Genomic DNA, 17,623 nt, shown 5'->3' on the forward strand with positions numbered 1-17,623 from the left:
CGACCTGATCGCAGAGGCCGAAGCAGGGCTTTCCTACATGGGCTTGGGCCTTGGAGATTGCTTATTGGGCCTGCTTCACACAGGCAGTTTGAAGAAGTAAGCCCATTACATGAGGCACAATCAGTGAATTTTTCTTTTTTTGGCAAGTATATTAATTTCACAAACATTTTGATATTTCCAGTTAAGACCACTTTGTATAAAAAAAAATTGTTCATACTAAGTTTAATTCATAATATAAGAAGGTATATGATGCAACGGGAATGGAAATAATACAAATCCCCGATTGCAAATACGAGAAACATGCTCGCAACACGAACAAAAGTGCATGTGCACGAAGCACGACAATTTGCATGAAGTGCGGCAATTCAAGAGATAAGCAATAAAAAAGAAAAATTCACTTAAATATTTTTTCCTGAGATCATAGAGATGGAATTAGAATAATGTCACAATGTTGATTATTTAGTTCATTCCAGAATTTATATAAATACTCTTTATTCCCTCCGATAAATGTATTATACCTCTACGTTCATCACATGCTCAAATTAGAAAATTTTCGATACGTATATACAGAGTAACCACTTATTTTAGTGTTCCTATCTTAAAAAGATTCTCGGTGCAATGGTTAATCATACCTAATGAAAAAAGATTTTCATCTTTTCAATATGTTGATTGTACATAGAACAGTAAAAAATGATAGTTTTGTGCAATGATCCCCCTTGAAAATTTGCTACATGAGATGTCTATGGCATGGTCCAAATCGAAATCAAAGATGCGTCCATACCTCTTGTTCTTGCACATCATCAAGCGATCATCTCACAGATGAATTATAATTGTGCACGGTAAAAGTCAATTAGAGTTTTCTCAATCGAGAAGCAAAGAGAAATTTTTCATTTTAATTATCATTATTATAAAGAAAGGGAACCATATGATTATTGTTATTATTATTATCATTTTTTTCTCAGCCGGTGATGAAATGTCGAATGGTCAATGTAAGAACCACACCGTGGAAGAAACCTTGGCATTAATCACCGATTTTCCGTCCTCGTACACCGTTGGTCCGACATTCTTAAACACGATTTTTCTTGAAGAGAAAGAACGACAAAGAAGGCCAAATTGCGATTCGACTTTCCCAGCCTCCTGGCATGCACGTAACGTATTACGTCGATTCTGCTGCAACGGTTCGCATGGCAACAACAACTGATGTTTATTTATTTCTTATTGGCCGCTAGAGAAGCTGGCACGTGAGCGGTGTTGTTCGAGAGTTTGTTATGTGAGTGTGGAAATAAAAAAGAGTCCCACGTAGGAAAGAAAGAAGGAAACTATTTTGTTTGAATATGAGAGCAACCATGTCTCTGTCTTTTAAAGGCATGGGCACTCAAGCGGACATTTTCCATTGGATACGCCTGATTATATTTAATCTTAATTGGACTTGAAAAGTTGTGGTTAAGAAATTTTGAATTTTATTTTAATTAATATTAACATTTCAGACAAAAATGTATGTCGGAAGTTAAACAATGTCATTCGAGTGATTTTGTCTGTACACAAGACATATTGGTTTGTTATTCTTATACAAGCATACTCCTTTTCTTAGTAAAGTTATTCCATTTTTCTTGTGTCTATGTTCGGGGAGTTTTTTTTTTTTTTGGGTTGAAAAAGCATATATATTAACTTGAAAAGGAAGTACAACCCGAAAGAAGGGCATCATTATAGATTAAATTCAGACATTGTGCGCGGAGGGTTGAGAACCCAGTTAGAGGGGAGGAGGCCTCTTCCGTGAGCCTTGGCGGCCCAGTCGGCTAGGGCATTGCTCTCTCGTCGACAATGTTGCAGTGAGAGGTGAGGAAAACAGAGTAGTAGGGATTCGATTTCGGCGAAGAGGGCTCGACAGCTCCATGGAGGCGAACGGCTTTGATTCAATGTGTCGACAAGGATTAAATTGTCGGTTTCAAGCTGCAGGTGAGAATCCGTTTGCTGTTGATGTATGAGATGCTTGAGCGTTTGTAGAAGAGCTTGAGTTTCTGCTTCAGTTGCGGTTAATGCTGGAATAGTGCGTGTAAATCCGTCTACCATCTTGCCTGTGTGATCTCGAAATATACTTGCAATCGCACCTGTATGATTAGGGCTGACGAAAGCAGCATCCATATTGATCTTTATGGTTCCTTGTTTTGGAGGTTGCCATGAATTGGATCGGTTTTGGGGGATAGGACCGGATGGTGATGCGAGCTGCTGTGAACTGAGACAAAGGGTGGCCATATGCAGAGCTGTATCAATAAGAAGATCTGGATTTGTTCGGTAATTGCGAAAAAATGAGATGGTTTCGGGCTTTCCATATGTGCCATAACAGAGCTACAATAGTCTCAAAGCTAGGTACGTTCCCCTTCTGATCTATAATATATGCAAGCCATTGATCAATGCTGATTGTTGATGAACTGGGAAAGGTAAGGTTGACTTTCGAGTTACTCCAAATAGTTCTTGTTGATGGACAAAGTAGGAATAGGTGTTCGGTGGTTTCAGAAATACTGGCTGAGCATAGTTGGCAAGAAGGATCAGTGATAATGCGGCGATGAAACATATTGGCTTTAGTGGGTAATGCTTTATGGCATAGAGACCATAGGAAAGTTCGGATTTTGGGGGCTGTTTTTGTCTTCCATATATGTTTCCAGACTTTTGTTGGAGGGGTATAGGAAGTGGAGGTTTGGGGATGAACCTTTGTAGACGCCGATTGGGTTATGAAATGGTACCCAATTTTAACAGAGTAGTTCCCATCATGTGTGGCTGTCCAGCAGAGTTTGTCTTGAGTGTTGACTGTCCATAACTGAATGGTTAGAATCTCATCCACAATTTGAGGTAGAAAAGTCTGATGAAGAAGGGCTACATTCTGTTCAGGAAGGATGTAGTCCGCAACCATTTTAGGCTCCTCTCTTTTTGCTGGTCCCCCTAGTATGCCAATGTTTAACCATTTATCTTCTCTAGCATTAATAGAAGATCCATTTCCAATGGACCATTGAAGTCCCTCGATAATAGAATCTCGGCCAAGAAGAATACTCTTCCAACCCCAAGAGGGTCGATAACCCTGTTCTGCTTTCCAGAAATAGGTAGATTGGAAGTATAATGCTTTAAAAATAGTGGCTAATAAAGAGGTATTGTTATGAAAAATCCGTAAGGCTTGCTTTCCCAATAAGGTTTTATTAAAAGATATGAGATCTCTGAAGCCCATTCCTCCTTTTTCCTTGCTATCTGTTAGAAGATCCCAACTTTTCCAGTGAATAGCAGATCTGTTACTGTTGTTTTGCCACCAATATCGAGCTATTTTCTTCTCAATAGATCTACAAATAGAAACTAGAACCTTGAATGTCATCATAGCATACTGAGGTAGAGCCTGAACCACAGATTTCAGCAGGATTTCTTTCCCCCCTTTGGAAATTAGATGTTCTTTCCAGCCCTCCAGCTTAGAATTAACTCTACTTAATATCCAGGCAAACATATCATTCTTAGAGGATCCCCAATCAGATGGAAGGCCAAGGTACTTACCAGTTTTATCCAGCAGAGGAACGCGTAATTCATGAGCTAGGTTTGTCTTAAAGGGGTGAGGGCAGAATTTATAAAGATATAATCCAGACTTGTTCCGATTGATTGCTTGACCTGTAGCTAGACAATACTGATTTAAAATGCTTGATAAATTCTGACATTCAGTGATTGTTCCATTGAGAAAAAAGATGACATCTGAGATAAAGTGGGACAACTTCTATTAAAAGTAATACCTCGTAGATTACCTATATCAATTGCTTGTGAGATGAGGGTGGAGAGAAGATTGGCCAAGAGGATAAATAGGTATGGAGAGAGGGGATCGCCTTGTCGGAGTCCTCGAGATGGTTGGAAATAGGATAGTAAGTCACCATTGAACTTAACACTGAGAGAAGAAGTAGTAACACATTGCATCAGCCACATAACCCACCGTTGGTGAAATCCCAATCTGCAAAGGTAAGCTTGTAAAAAGTCTCATTCTACCCTATCAAAAGCTTTCTGCATGTCCAATTTAAGAATAGCTTGGAAGTGTTTCTTTCGTTTGTGGGTCTTCAGCTGATGTATAACCTCCTAAACAAGGAGGACGTTGTCTTGAATTTGTCTACCCGGTATAAAAGCACTCTATTCTTTGGAAATCAGTTGAGGCAACCAGGGTTTTAATCTATTAACTAACACTTTGGAAATGATCTTGTAAATGAAGTTGCACAAGCTGATAGGGCGGAATTGATCTAACCTTTCTGGGTTGGGAATTTTTGGAATTAGAGAGATGGTTGTGCGATTAATTTCTGGTGGTAGATGGCCTGAAGTGAAAAAGTCGTGGACTGTTGTGAAAACGTCTTCCTAAATAATATGCCAGTAGTTGTGGTAAAATAGACCATTTAAACCATCAGGTCCTGGGGCAGATGTAGCACCTAATTGAAATGTGGCGAGTTTGACTTCTTCTCGAGTAAGGTCGGCTGTTAAGGATGAGTTCATTTCTACTGTGATGAGCTGAGGACATTGTGATAGGATAGGTTGAAAATCTCGATGGCCGCAGGAGGTATAAAGCCGATTGAAGAAGGAGTGGGTGAGATGCTTCAGCTGGTCAATGTCTCGAATCCACTCGTCATTCTCATTCTTTAAGATGCTAATACGATTTCTTTTTCTTCATTGAACTGTGGTTGCATGGAAAAAGCGAGTGTTTCTGTCTCCCCATCGCATCCATTTAATACGGGACCTCATTCCCCAATATTGTTCTTCCTGAGACCAGCATTTTTGAATTTGATCTTTTAGAGCTCTAACTGTGTGTGTGTCATAATTTCCTGCAGGTTGATTGGTGTATTGCTGAAGCTGTTGCTGGAGAAGAGCAATTTGGCTATGGTTCGCAGAAAAAGTGGATCTGCTCCACTTTGTTAAAGCCCTAGTTGTTGCCCGAATCTTATGGGATATGGAAGGTGCACTATGAGATGGAAGGGACCAGGCATCCTGTACTACTTCTTGACAATCCTCATGCTCAAGCCATAATGATTCAAAGGTAAACCTTCTTCCTCCCCTTCCTGATTTTATATGAGTGGATAAAAGAAGCGGGCTGTGGTCTGACCCTATGGCAGGGAAAGCCACAACCTATGCTGTTAGATATGTTAATCGCCAGTCAATAGTGCAAAGAGCTCGATCAAGTCTTTCTTTAACCAACTCCTGGCCATCTCGGTTATTGCTCCAAGTGTAGGCGCAACCTTTAGTCTCTAAGTCCATCAAAGAACAATCTTGAAGCAAATCCTGAAATGATTGTAGACGGTAAGGTTCGGCAGGTTTTTTACTTACCTTTTCCCAGTGATGCAAAACTTCATTAAAGTCTCCTAAACACACCCAAGGTTGAGTGTGAGAGTATGAGAGTTGTCTCAATTCAGCCCAAAATAGTTGTCTGAGATGATAAATAGGAGGAGCATGCAGAATAGTGAGACACATAGTAGAAACTCCCCTGTTATCAAAACAGACATTGTCGATAAAGTGAGAAGAGTGGGTTAAAACATGAAGAGAAATATGGTCTTGCCAAAAAAGGACCATCCCTCCAGACATGCCTTGAGGGTTAACCAAAAAACGATTACTGTAGTTAAGCTTGCGTTGGATCTGATCAATGACTGGTTGTTGATTGCGAGTTTCCATCAAAAAAATGATATCAGGTTTGTCATGATACCAGGGCTCTAAGAGCACGAGCTGTCAGGGAGTTGCCCAATCCCTGACAGTTCCAGCTTAGTATCTTCATTTGGTAGTTGGTGGCTTATTTGGGCAAGCCACCACAGCCCCTTCATAGTCCCTGTGAACCTGGAAAACAGGGGTGTCTAACAGAGTGCTTTCATCCAAAGTGTCAAGATAAATAGGACGCTTCTTTGCTTTCTTTAACTGAGTTGTTTGAGCCTGCAAGCGAGAGTGAGTAGGTTTTTTGGATGTAGTTGCCATATTGTGAAGAACTTTGACCTCTGATATGTTTGCTTGGGCAGGATAGGTCTTTTTGTCAGTGTTGGAAGGAAGTGTAGCATGAGGACTATTAGCAGATAAGGTATGTATATTCTGAGCAGGTTGAGTCATTGTAGGAAGAGGTTGAGTTTCCATCTGTACAAGGGCAGGAGGGAGTAACAGTAGCCCTGGCTGAGGTGTTTCAGGTATAGTTTCATCAATGTCTTCTGAATCAGGTTGAAAATCATAAAAAGTCTGCCAATAGGGACTATGTTCATTAACTTCAGCACGCAACCATTGTCCATGATACATGTTGTCCCTCCTGTCAAACTGAGTTTCATCATATGGAATTGCCTTGCAATATGAAGCATAATGTCCTAAGACACCACAGGAATAGCAGAAGTGTGGTAACCGTTCATAACGGAAATCTATCCAAATTTTTTTTCCTTCAACACATATGAGTTTGCCTGGTTTGAGAGGTTCTTTGAGGGGAAGTTCAACTTTAACTCTAACCGTTCTGGATGTAAGTCCTTCTTTGGCATCAATTCTGACCTCAAGAGGTTGGCCAATATCCTGAGTGATTCGTCGGAGGAAACGCTCAGTGCAGCGCTCTAGGGGTAAGCCTAAAACTTGTAACCAAAATGCACAGGTTGTGTAGTTATAGTAGTGTAAGGGTGTATTAGGAGCCCAAGGCTTGAGGAGAAGTAAGTTGTTAGTGAATAACCAGGGCCCATTGTCAAGAACCTTCTGTTTGTCAGCTTCTGAGGTAAATTTGAAAACATAGAAACCTTCTTCTCTTTGAGCTACATTTACATTGTCTATCCGCCAGGCTTTTTTCATAGTTTGCTGAAAAGCAGGAAGATTGACAGTTGAAGTTGCTAGGAGTTTGCCGACAAGGGTTAACTTACATTCTTGTATTGTGGTTGCAGGAGGAGCATCGTCCCAGGTTTCAATTGCAGTAGATGTCCACAGTTTACCTAAGCGGCTACATAATGCAGCGACTCGGGCATCTTCAATTGGGTCCATCGTCGCGACGGGGGAAACAACTTCTAGAGTGAAATCAATGTAGATGATCGCCAGGAGGTTGCATGTAGGACCAGAGGTTGTCATAAGAGAAGTGGGTAGATGGACATGCAAGACGTAGATTGAACCATCGAAGAAGGCAGTAAACGAAAAGAGCGAAGTGTGAAAATGAAGAGATAACGTAAAAGGGAAGGAGGGAGGGTGGAAATTGAAGAAAATGGAGGGCGTCATGGAAGTAATTGAGGGATAGAGGGATGAAAGTAGTTGCAGTGAAGCCGAAGCTTAAGGAAGACGATGAAATTGGGTTTGAAAGGAAGAAGAAGACTACCAGAGCGGTAGAGAGAACTCCACATAAACGAGAGATGAACTATGTTCAGAGAGTTTGAGAGGTTAAATTGTATCCTGAGAGCATTATAGCTTTAAAAGAGTGATTTCATGGGTTTCTTAGCAGAATCATTTTGTTTTCTATGACTTTTTTTTTTGGGCTTTCTCTCTTCAATCTCCAATGTTATAGTCCAGCTTCTTTTTTCATATGGTTAATGGTAGGTGAGGAATCTGAAATAAGACCCAATGAGAATATTAAAAGTCAAATCACAATGATGAATGAAAAGAGTCTTATGTTATAAAAGTTGTCAATCTCTTAGTTTTAGTATATCCAGAAATTTGTTTGTGATTTTGATTGATATTTCTAGAATTTCCCTCCCTTTGTGCCACATTAATTGTGCTTTTACCGAAATTTCCTCTCCCCCTTGCTCATTCGTTTTGGCCCTTTGCTTCAAGCTCAAATAGATTTTGTGAAAAGATCTCAATCCAGTCATTACTTGAATTAAGTATGTTAGATTACATATAGATGGCGCATAAGAAAAATACTAGATGACAATGACATCTTGGTCTATTCAGAAGGAATTATGCCAGATTTGACCTCTCTTTTACCAACTTCGCTTGCCATCTTTTAGTTCTCGATGTAATACTTTATCATCTTCTTGGTTTGTTCATTCTTAGTTGGATATAAGCTACGCTCAATGGCTTTGAACCTCATCATTCCATGTCAACGGACAAGTTCAATCTCTCTCAGGAGTACCATAAGTTGTTTTCTCTCTCCCTATTCAATTATTCATCAATAATATATTTTCATGTGTTTGCAATCCTCAACAAGACACAACATGCTATATTGAAGTGAGCTATATGAGCATACAAGTTTGACATGCTTATGACTGATCTCTCCAAACAAAAAGCTATTGAATAAGAGTTACGGTAATTTACGACTTCTTTAGTCTTGAATAGTGAAACCATGTTTGTTTCAGCATCGCTATCAAGCATTTATATCTCTGTGGGAAAAAGAAAAAAAAAAAATAGTCAATAGATGAAGGCAAGGGTTTATTCCGACTCTCTCTAGACCTCTCCTTGCTATTTTTGCGGTTCTCATGGCCTGACTCAAGCGAAGACAAAGTTGCATGTTGAGACTATTCTTATTCTCTCATTCTTATTCTCCCCCTAGAGATTTCCCGCATGAGATGTCAATGGCGTATTCCGACTCTCTCTAGACCTCTCCTTGCTACTTTTGCGGTTCTCATGGCTCCCGGAGGCCTGACTCAAGCGAAGACAAAGTTGCGTGTTGAGAGACCTCTCCTTGCTACTTTTGCGGTTCTCATGGCTCCAGGAGGCCTGACTCAAGCGAAGACAAAGTTGCGTGTTGAGACTATTCTTATTCTCCCCCTTGAGATTTCCTACATGAGATGTCAATGGCATAGTTGAAATTGAAGACAAAGTTGCGTGTTGAGACTATTCTTATTCTCCCCCTTGAGATTTCCTACATGAGATGTCAATGGCATAGTTGAAATTGAAATCTAAATGCCGTCCAATTTTTTGTTTTTTTTTTTGGTAAAGAAAGAGAAATGAATGTTGCTTACCAGGATCGAACTGGGGACCTATAGTGTGTAAGACTAACGTGATAACCACTACACCACAGCAACCTCGTTCCGTCCAATTTTTTGTTCTTCTCGTGCATAATAAAAAAGCACATGGCAGGGAAATTCTAATAACATGAAGTCGAAGTCAAAAGAGTTCTGGTCACCCAAGAAAGCCAAGAGAAAATGTCAATATCATTATTATAAATGATATAACGCAACATATTATTATTTATTAATATTAGATTCTCTGGACAAGGAACATAGATTGATTGCTCTATATGAACAGGAACGAACCCCCCACCGACTTCGTAGCAGCGGCGCAGGCGATGAAATGTTGAACGGTCAACGTAAGAACCCCGTTGGGCAATAAAGAAAATAAAGAAACGTTAGAACCACATATTCTATACGTCAACGTCTTTAAAACAATTTTGCAAGGAGAAAAGTGAGGTTAAAGAAAGCAAATTGCAATTCGACCTTCCCAACACGCGACGACTTAGTCATATCAAAATCAAACCTTGCCATGTTCAAACTGAATTACGGCGAATCTTCCCAGTTCTTGCTGCTATGTTCAAATGGAAACACCAAACTATAAAAATCGACGAGCAATATCAATCAACCTCACATTGCACCGTCTTCAAATCTTCACCATCATATTCTTAGTATCAATCCTTGTTGTTTGCTCTTGACAGAATACAAGCTACTCACGAAATGGCCACGAACCTCTTCACTCCCTTCCAGATGGGCAAGTTCGATCTCTCTCACAGGGTAGTGCTAGCGCCTTTGACGAGATGCAGAGCGATCAATGGGATTCCATTGCCGGTGCATGCAGAGTACTATGCGCAAAGAACGACCAAGGGTGGTTTTCTCATCACCGAAGGCACCCTCATCTCTGACACGGCCGCTGGGTACGTCCTTTTGTCCTGAGATCAAGCTGTCTTCTATATATCACGCAGAAAGGAACTGAAATTTTCTACATACCGATGTACACCTGAGCACCGCAAGCTATTTATACCCTATTCATTGCTTGACAGCAAGTAATATGAACTTCGCTTTGGATCATAGGAGGATCTTTAAATTTAAGAAATAAAATGTTGTTAAACCAGGTTTCCAGGTACTCCTGGGATTTACACTGAAGAGCAAGTCGAAGCATGGAAGAAGGTGGTGGATGCTGTTCATTCCAAGGGCGGCATCATCTTCTGTCAACTTTGGCACGTTGGTCGTGCCTCCAACCGTGGTACTAAATTCATTTTCTCAAACCGACGCCACAAAATATCTCTGTAGCTCCCCCATATATCACATAATCACGACCTGCGCTATTTGAATTTGACAATCTGTTTTTGCTGTTATACTTTTTTCCTACTTTGGCAATGTTAACTTATTAAATTTCACCTTCTATACTTGTTTCTAACAACAATTAGTATTATATAATGGTGATTGTATTAGTTTATCAACCTGATGGAGGCGCTCCGATTTCGTCGACAAATCAATCCATCTCCGATAAATGGAAAATCATCATGCCTGACGGGACTCTCGATGTTCCTCACAAACCAAGAGCTCTCCAAACACACGAAATATGGCAAGTTATCGAGCAATATCGCCGAGCAGCTGCAAATGCCATTCGAGCAGGTTAATCCATGAACTAGAGTCATATCGTGATGGATGCTTAAATTAGTTTTATTTACTTCGTTTGTTGCACATAAGTATTAATAATCAAATCGATTTAACTTTAGGTTTTGATGGTGTTGAGGTGCATGGAGCACATGGCTATCTCATTGATCAATTCTTAAAGCATTCAATCAATGATAGAGTAGATGAATTTGGAGGATCAACTGAGAATGGATGCAGATTTTTGATGGAGATTGTCAAAGTGGTGGCAGAAGAAGTTGGCACTGATCGAACGGGAGTTAAAATTTCGCCAGTAGTTGACCACAATGATGCCATGGATCCTGATCCACTCAGTCTAGGCCTAGCAGTCATCGAGCGATTGAACAAGTTCCAAAATGAGATAGGTTCCAAACTCGCATATCTCCATGTGCCTCAACCTCGATTCACAGCCAATGGCACGAAAAATTATGGCGAACAAGAGGAGGATGAAGAAGCTCGATTGACGAGAACTTGGAGGAGAGCTTATCAAGGTACTTTCATGTTAACCGGCGGTTTCACCCGAGAGCTCGGGATGAAGGCTTTGGCTGGAGGAGACACGGACTTGATATCGTATGGTCGGCTCTTCATCTCTAACCCTGATTTGGTCTACCGATTCAAGGTGGATGCACCATTGAATGGTTACAACAGAGAGACATTTTATACTCAAGATCCAGTTGTTGGTTACATAGATTATCCATTTCTTGACCAGGAAAATGGGGAAGTGACACACTAGTAAATGAGAATGCTATTGGTGTGTCTGTACTCATGGGAACTTTGGGTTACATTGTACAAGTTAAAGCACTAAGGAGGATCGAAGAAATAAGATAACTAGTCCATTGGATATACCTTAGTCCGTGACAACAGGGAACATGGTTTGTACATCATAGAGTCAATTACGTAGAGTCTGATGAATAATTATATCTCCTTGTTCAACAAACTATAATTCTCTCTTGTATTGCTCTTGTTCGTATATTTTGATTATTAATAAAAATACATAATTTAATATAATCAATTATGGTGGAAACCGATGTTCATGTGCTTTTTTTTTTTCACCGGTAAGAGGTGACACCCATATGGGTTGTTGGAGAGTTAGTAGCGGGAACATGGAAAAAAGAGTCCGGGGGAAAACGGAAGGGAACTATTTATTTGAAATATAAGACAAATGTGGTCACTGCTTATGGAATCCTTTTTATCAATATTCCTATTGTACAAATTCTCCCGACGAAGTAGACCCATATGCAAAACCCTGACAGAAGCACAGAAAGTCAAAAGATACTATGTACCAAAGGTACTTAAATGGAGACTCTTCCATTGATACTCTTGGTGAGTGTGATAAATTTCAATTTATGGTTTTCTTATGCTCCAACTCCACCACTAGAGTTCACTGCTCCACCCTCGATTTCACCGGATCCACCACCGTCACCACCATCACCTCCTCCTCTGAAGAAATAATCCATTTCCTCGTTTTATAAGTCAATCCTAAAGTGGACAAAAAAGCATTCCTACTCACTCGAAATTCCACAAGCAACATCACCTAACTCTTCCATTGCTATGTTTTGAGAGGCAGATTTTCCTCCTCTTGTACGTGAAAACTCGCAACTTTCATTCCCTGCTTTAGAAGAATTCATTGATCCACAAGGCAGATATCTGCATGTTCCCAAAATACCTGCCCCCACTGATGAGGATGAACATGGAAGACAGAAAAGAACTGCTGTTGCTGAAGCCGTCCTGAATTGGCAATCAGAGACTCTTTTAGCACACAACAATGCGTTTAAAGCAATTGACTCCAAAATTGTGAATGTGCAACGAGATTTTCGAAGATATGATGAAACCACCAAGAAGATGCTTTCGGACTTCCAAAAGAGGCTTAATGCCTTAGAATCCGGACAACATTTGGGAAATCATCATCTTGAAAGTCCCAAGGCGGAAATAGAAAAGCTCAAAAGACAGATCCAACTCTTTGAAGAAGGAATGTCCAATCCTTTCAAGCCATTTCCAACTACGGTGCGGACAGAACATTCGCTTCCACCACCTCAGAATACATCTATCTTTGCTGCCCTTACAGACATTCCTATCAAACAAGATAAGACAGATGTGGTAGACATGTGAAATCACCTCAAAGAACTTGATCGAATAAGGAAAGAAAAGGGAAAATAGAAGATGCCTGAAGAATCCCTGCTTGTTATAAAGGAAAAGCCAAGCCAAATGATGCTATCAAATCCATTAGAATCTTTTTTGAAAGATCTAAGCAATCAGGAAGAACAGCCAGATCATGTCACTTCAAAAGACCAAATTCTAGCATAATCGGTTTTTCCGAACAATTCGACACCGAGTCAAATTCACTATCTCCTTCAACCTCTTCATCCTTCTCAATCCCCGACCTTGACTCCTTCCCTATTATGCTGGTAACGTCATCAATATTCATGGCCGACCCTCCAGGATCGGGATATGGAATCCAACCCTTCGAACTAGATGTGGTTCAAGCAAACAATCATTCTCTCGAATATGACCACTTCCTCCAAATAGTTTTTCACTGTTGACGATATTCCCTATTCCAAATGGTTAGAAAGATTTGAGGAATTTCATACTTGGTTAAATGTCCAAGCTCTTACCAATCATGATAAATATGATGTCCTTTTTGGTTTTGTCACAAGGTTTATGAGAAGTCTCAAACATTGGTGGCAATCGGTGACAGAACAAGACCAGGTTCAATTTTTACTTTCACCACATTTCAGCCATGCCATTTCCCTCTTATATCATTTTTTTTATTGGAAAACCTTCTAACCTTCATGAGCTCAAAAGGAGAGAATTCTTTGAAAGAAAATGTTGCTCTCTTCAAAAAAAGCATCTCGATAAACATTATTGAGAAATGCTCAAACTTTTCTATGGTATTGGAGTTGATCCAAACCTAAAGCAAATCTTCCTGACTTCCATCCCCAAAGAGTTATCCCAGCAGGTTGAGAAATCTTTTCTCGGTAGACAAAGAAGAATTATGGATATTCTTTTAGGAGAAATACAACAAGAGATCCATCTATGCTTAAAACATTTATGTTTGAAGCGCCAAATGGTTAAAACCTATCTCACGGACAACAGAGAACTAGATAAAGCCTGCTCTCACTAGGAGCTGAAGATCAAATTCTCCAAAAGAGACTATGATGGCTCTTGTGGAAAGTCTTCAAGAAAGAAGAAGTACTTTAAGAAATTCTGGATAAAGAAATCTAGACATGGCTCTAAGCACTTCCGGAGAAAGAAGAAATGGCGATTCCTACGCAAATGTAAGGATTGCTCAAGCCACAATAAATCAACTTGATGCTTCATGTGCAATCAAAATGGCCATTTCGCTAAAAATTGCCCCTAGGGAAGAAAATGTCAGAATCATTTGATATATCACATAGAGAATAAGACAAGTAGTTCACTTGAAAATGATAATATTGAATCTCTATTCTTTGCGGATGAAGAACCATCTGAACAAACTCTTTGTGTCATTCCTTGTTACCAGACTCCCAATGAAACTGATTCAAATTCAGATTCCGAAGACATTTTTCACATATCCCTCACTTCATCAGAACAAAACCTTGACATATTTTTAAGCCAAATCTATTGTCCTCATTTTCCTATGAAAATCTTCACTTGAAAGTTTGCCAAGCCTACCACCGTCATTACTCTCATAGACACCGGTGAAAGTTGTTCAATATTATACACTAAAATACTTCCTGAAGAATATTAGACTTCCTGTATTCAATATTTTAATTTTGCATCAGGAGATACTTTTTCTACGAATGTAAGAACTACTCTAGTAACTATTCAGTTTTTTCCCCAGTGTTCCATAACTACAAAAAATTTTGGATCCAGTCTTCTCAATAAAGATTTGATCATTGGTTGGGACATTATTACTCAGATTTCTCAGGTTCATATCATTCTTGGAAACGGTTTTAAGTATAAGGATCAATTCTCTGAATTTGTCAATATCCAAAGACTTTTTTTCCATCCAAATGAATTTGTTAGATCCGATAATGCAGAAGCTGTTAGAATCTTGTTCAGAATCTCATTCTGAATTCTCCCAAAAATGTTCTCATCCTTTATGAAAAAAATCCGGAATTCTTTGTTTGCCTTCCCTTAAAAAAGAATGAAGACATCAATCCAACCAAGGCGAGTCATATGGGAATGAATCCAGAACATCTGGTTGCTGCTCAGAAGAAATGCTCAAAATTGTTACAACAAAGCCTTATTGAAATCTTCAATTCTCAATGGGCTTAGGAAGCCTTTTATATCAATAAGCGTGCCGAGCAAAATAGAGGGAAAATGCGACTGATAATAAACTATCAGCCTCTTAATCTCTTCCTTCAAGGTGACAAATTCCCTTTACCTTCAAGAAATTCCCTCTTTCCTGGATTATTCAAAGCCCACATCTACTCCAAATTCGATTTCAAAGCCGGATTTTGGCAATTGGGCATCCATCCTGGAGATAGACGCAAAACAGGGTTTTGCATCCCGAACCAACATTTTCAATGGAAAGTTCTTCCTTTTGGCTTAAAGGTGGCACCATCCCTATTTCAGAAAGCCATGTGTCAAATTTTCCAACCCATCTTGTCAAGCGCAGCAATATATATTATGCTCTATAGCCTTGATGAAGAATCCCATTGCCATTGGGCAGTTTGCAGAAATCGTGAAAAAACATGGGATTATGTTTTCTCAAATAAAGATGAATATTGCCCAAACAGAAATCGAATTTCTTAGTATGCACCTTAACAAAGGGATATACTATCCAGGGCCACACATTGCTCAGAATTGTTAAAATTTCCTGAAGAGAACTTTACGACAAAACATGTTCAACAATTTCTTAGGATAATTAATTATCTCAGAGTCTTTATTCCAAATATTGCCAAACTGCTGATTCCACTGCAGTCAATGCTGAAGAAAAATCCCCCACCTTAGGGAAAACTTCAGACTAAAATAGTCGCTGAACTTAAGGAGACTATACAGACTCTTCCCCCATTGCTTGAAAGAGAATTCTCCAGATTGATGCCAGTGATGGATACTGGGCAGCTATCCTATTCGAAGAAATTAAAGGTAAGGGACATCTGTGTGCCTATAAAAGTGAAAAAATTTCCCAAGCGGAAATGTTTTATCGTTTCACTTTCAAATAAATCTTGGTGGTAAAAAAATGGCATAAAAAAGTTCGAATTCCATCTCATTAGCCATCACTTCCTTGTAGAATTAGACATGACATTTTTTCCTTAGATGACCAAGTTTAAATAGAAGCAGATCCCAAATTCTCAACTGCTTTGATGGGCCGAATGGTTTTCAAAATATTCTTTTGAAACCAAACACATTGCTGGGAAAAAGGACGTACTTGCTGACTTCTTATCAAGACCAAAAGCATCAGCAGAAATCAACATGTATATCATGAGGCATGCTTTCCATACTCTTCATCACAATGAAAAATATAAGATTGAAAGAATACGAGATTGGCTAAGCTGGTGATACCCCCAGGAGATTGTCGAACAAGTCCAGAATGACAACCTCACTAAAAACATGGAAAACCTCATGTGGCAATGCCACACAGTTCTATTCAGATTCCATGGAGGTTCAATTCTTTATCATTTTGGGTTAAACTCGGACTATCCGTTTATACATCCTTTAATCTGGAAGGAAGAAGACTTCTCTAATCGGTTGTGATGGTTATTATGGTACTTAACCAATAAGTACTTAAGAGCTATTGAGATTCCAACCAAAAGATTTATTGCCAACCTCACTAGGATATTCAAACTCGGCCGAAACATTGAAAGGGAAAATGATAGAAACCTCTTAAACTTCCTTAATTGGTTTTATCCTCCCAGTCACTAGAAGCAGCTCTTACAGCAAGAATTGAGAACCATCCAACCAAACCCTAAAGTCCACACTATTCTATTCTTATGGGCTTTTGTAAAGAACAATGGTAATATCACTGATGCTCCACAGATTATAGGTATCATATCCTATAAACCTCAACCACACCTCACAGAAGCTCGGATTTATAAATCTTTTCCAAGACCTGTTGGTTGCTGTGAACACCAGTACCAAGAACTCCAAAGAATTTTGTGCCAAGAAAATAAAATCATTCATGAAGATGTATGGAACTATAATGTACCAATTGCAGGGGATCATTATAGCAAAAGCCAAAGAAGCACTCGAGGAATTCAAACAAGCTGTATCATCACAAGAGCAAGAAATGATAGACACAGATGATCCTACACAGTCCTTGCAAGACCCTTATGCACAATGGGGAGGTCCTCTTTCCCAAGACCCCTATGATCAGGGACCTTTGTCCTTATTTTTAGGCATGGACACATCCTATTATGCTCAGCCATCCAATTGGCCTCGGCCAAGCATTCCTACCAACACTACAGGCTCCTCCTAGAATCAAGAGGAAACATCCTCTTCAAACTAAATTCTCTCTTCAAACCAAATTCTCTCACCAAATTCACTTGCAGGACTTGAGCAAAAGTATGAAGAACATCTTCTGGCAATACATAGTTCTGATGACTCAGACTATGACTACAATGCTCGTGATGGACGAGACCGGTGACTGTAGCAGATCACTGTAGCAAGTCATTGTAGCAGTAAGCTAGGAAAATCACTGTTACTATTCATATCACCGAAATAATTCCCTACCAAAAGTTTTTGGAGGCTCTGTCTATTTTAGGACCCGTGAGCATGGTCCTTGTATGTGTGTGACTTCCCAATGTCTATAAAAGCCAAGGAGGATGTAATGTGTTTGGCAAAGTCCCTCGAAGTAAAGTGAGTGTTTTGTGAAACCCTCTCAATGTATTTCTAAATTCTTTATTCTTTTCCAGCCTAGTAGGATCCTTTGAGAAATGCAGTTCGGATAGTTAGAAACGTTATCATCCTGGCATCTCTGAGTGTCTTTAGGCTCTGAACTAAATGTCAAAGTGGCTTCTTGCTAAAAGGCTATCCCCGAAGGGCTTGAACGAAGAGGTTCGCCCACTGTGCGAAGGCATACTTGCAGGAAATTGACTCCGTCTTTCCCTGATTCTAAGTCTAGATCCATTCATGGGTGCATGCTACCCTCACCTCTCAAGAGGTCT

General features: G+C 39.7%; 1 protein-coding gene across 1 annotated transcript; it reads left to right on the top strand.

Annotated features, from left to right (window-relative positions):
• Positions 1-9,530: 9,530 nt before the first annotated feature.
• Positions 9,531-11,378, top strand: LOC104430392 (12-oxophytodienoate reductase 3). The gene is made up of 4 exons (XM_010043126.3): positions 9,531-9,796; positions 9,995-10,125; positions 10,335-10,517; positions 10,622-11,378. Exons 1-4 carry the CDS (start codon positions 9,600-9,602, stop codon positions 11,266-11,268), a joined length of 1,158 nt encoding a protein of 385 aa, XP_010041428.2. The 5' UTR covers positions 9,531-9,599; the 3' UTR covers positions 11,269-11,378.
• The last annotated feature ends 6,245 nt before the right edge of the window (positions 11,379-17,623 follow it).

The sequence above is a fragment of the Eucalyptus grandis genome, chromosome 8 (assembly GCF_016545825.1).
Source record: "Eucalyptus grandis isolate ANBG69807.140 chromosome 8, ASM1654582v1, whole genome shotgun sequence".
Classification (NCBI taxonomy): Eukaryota; Viridiplantae; Streptophyta; class Magnoliopsida; order Myrtales; family Myrtaceae; genus Eucalyptus; species Eucalyptus grandis.

Excerpts from the sequence above, each read along its gene's own strand:
- LOC104430392 (XM_010043126.3), top strand. The coding sequence starts at position 9,600 with ATGGCCACGAACCTCTTCACTCCCTTCCAGATGGGCAAGTTCGATCTC. Across the intron at positions 9,797-9,994 it reads ATCTCTGACACGGCCGCTGG|GTTTCCAGGTACTCCTGGGA; the intron begins GTACGTCCTTTT and ends TTGTTAAACCAG. Across the intron at positions 10,518-10,621 it reads TGCAAATGCCATTCGAGCAG|GTTTTGATGGTGTTGAGGTG; the intron begins GTTAATCCATGA and ends ATTTAACTTTAG.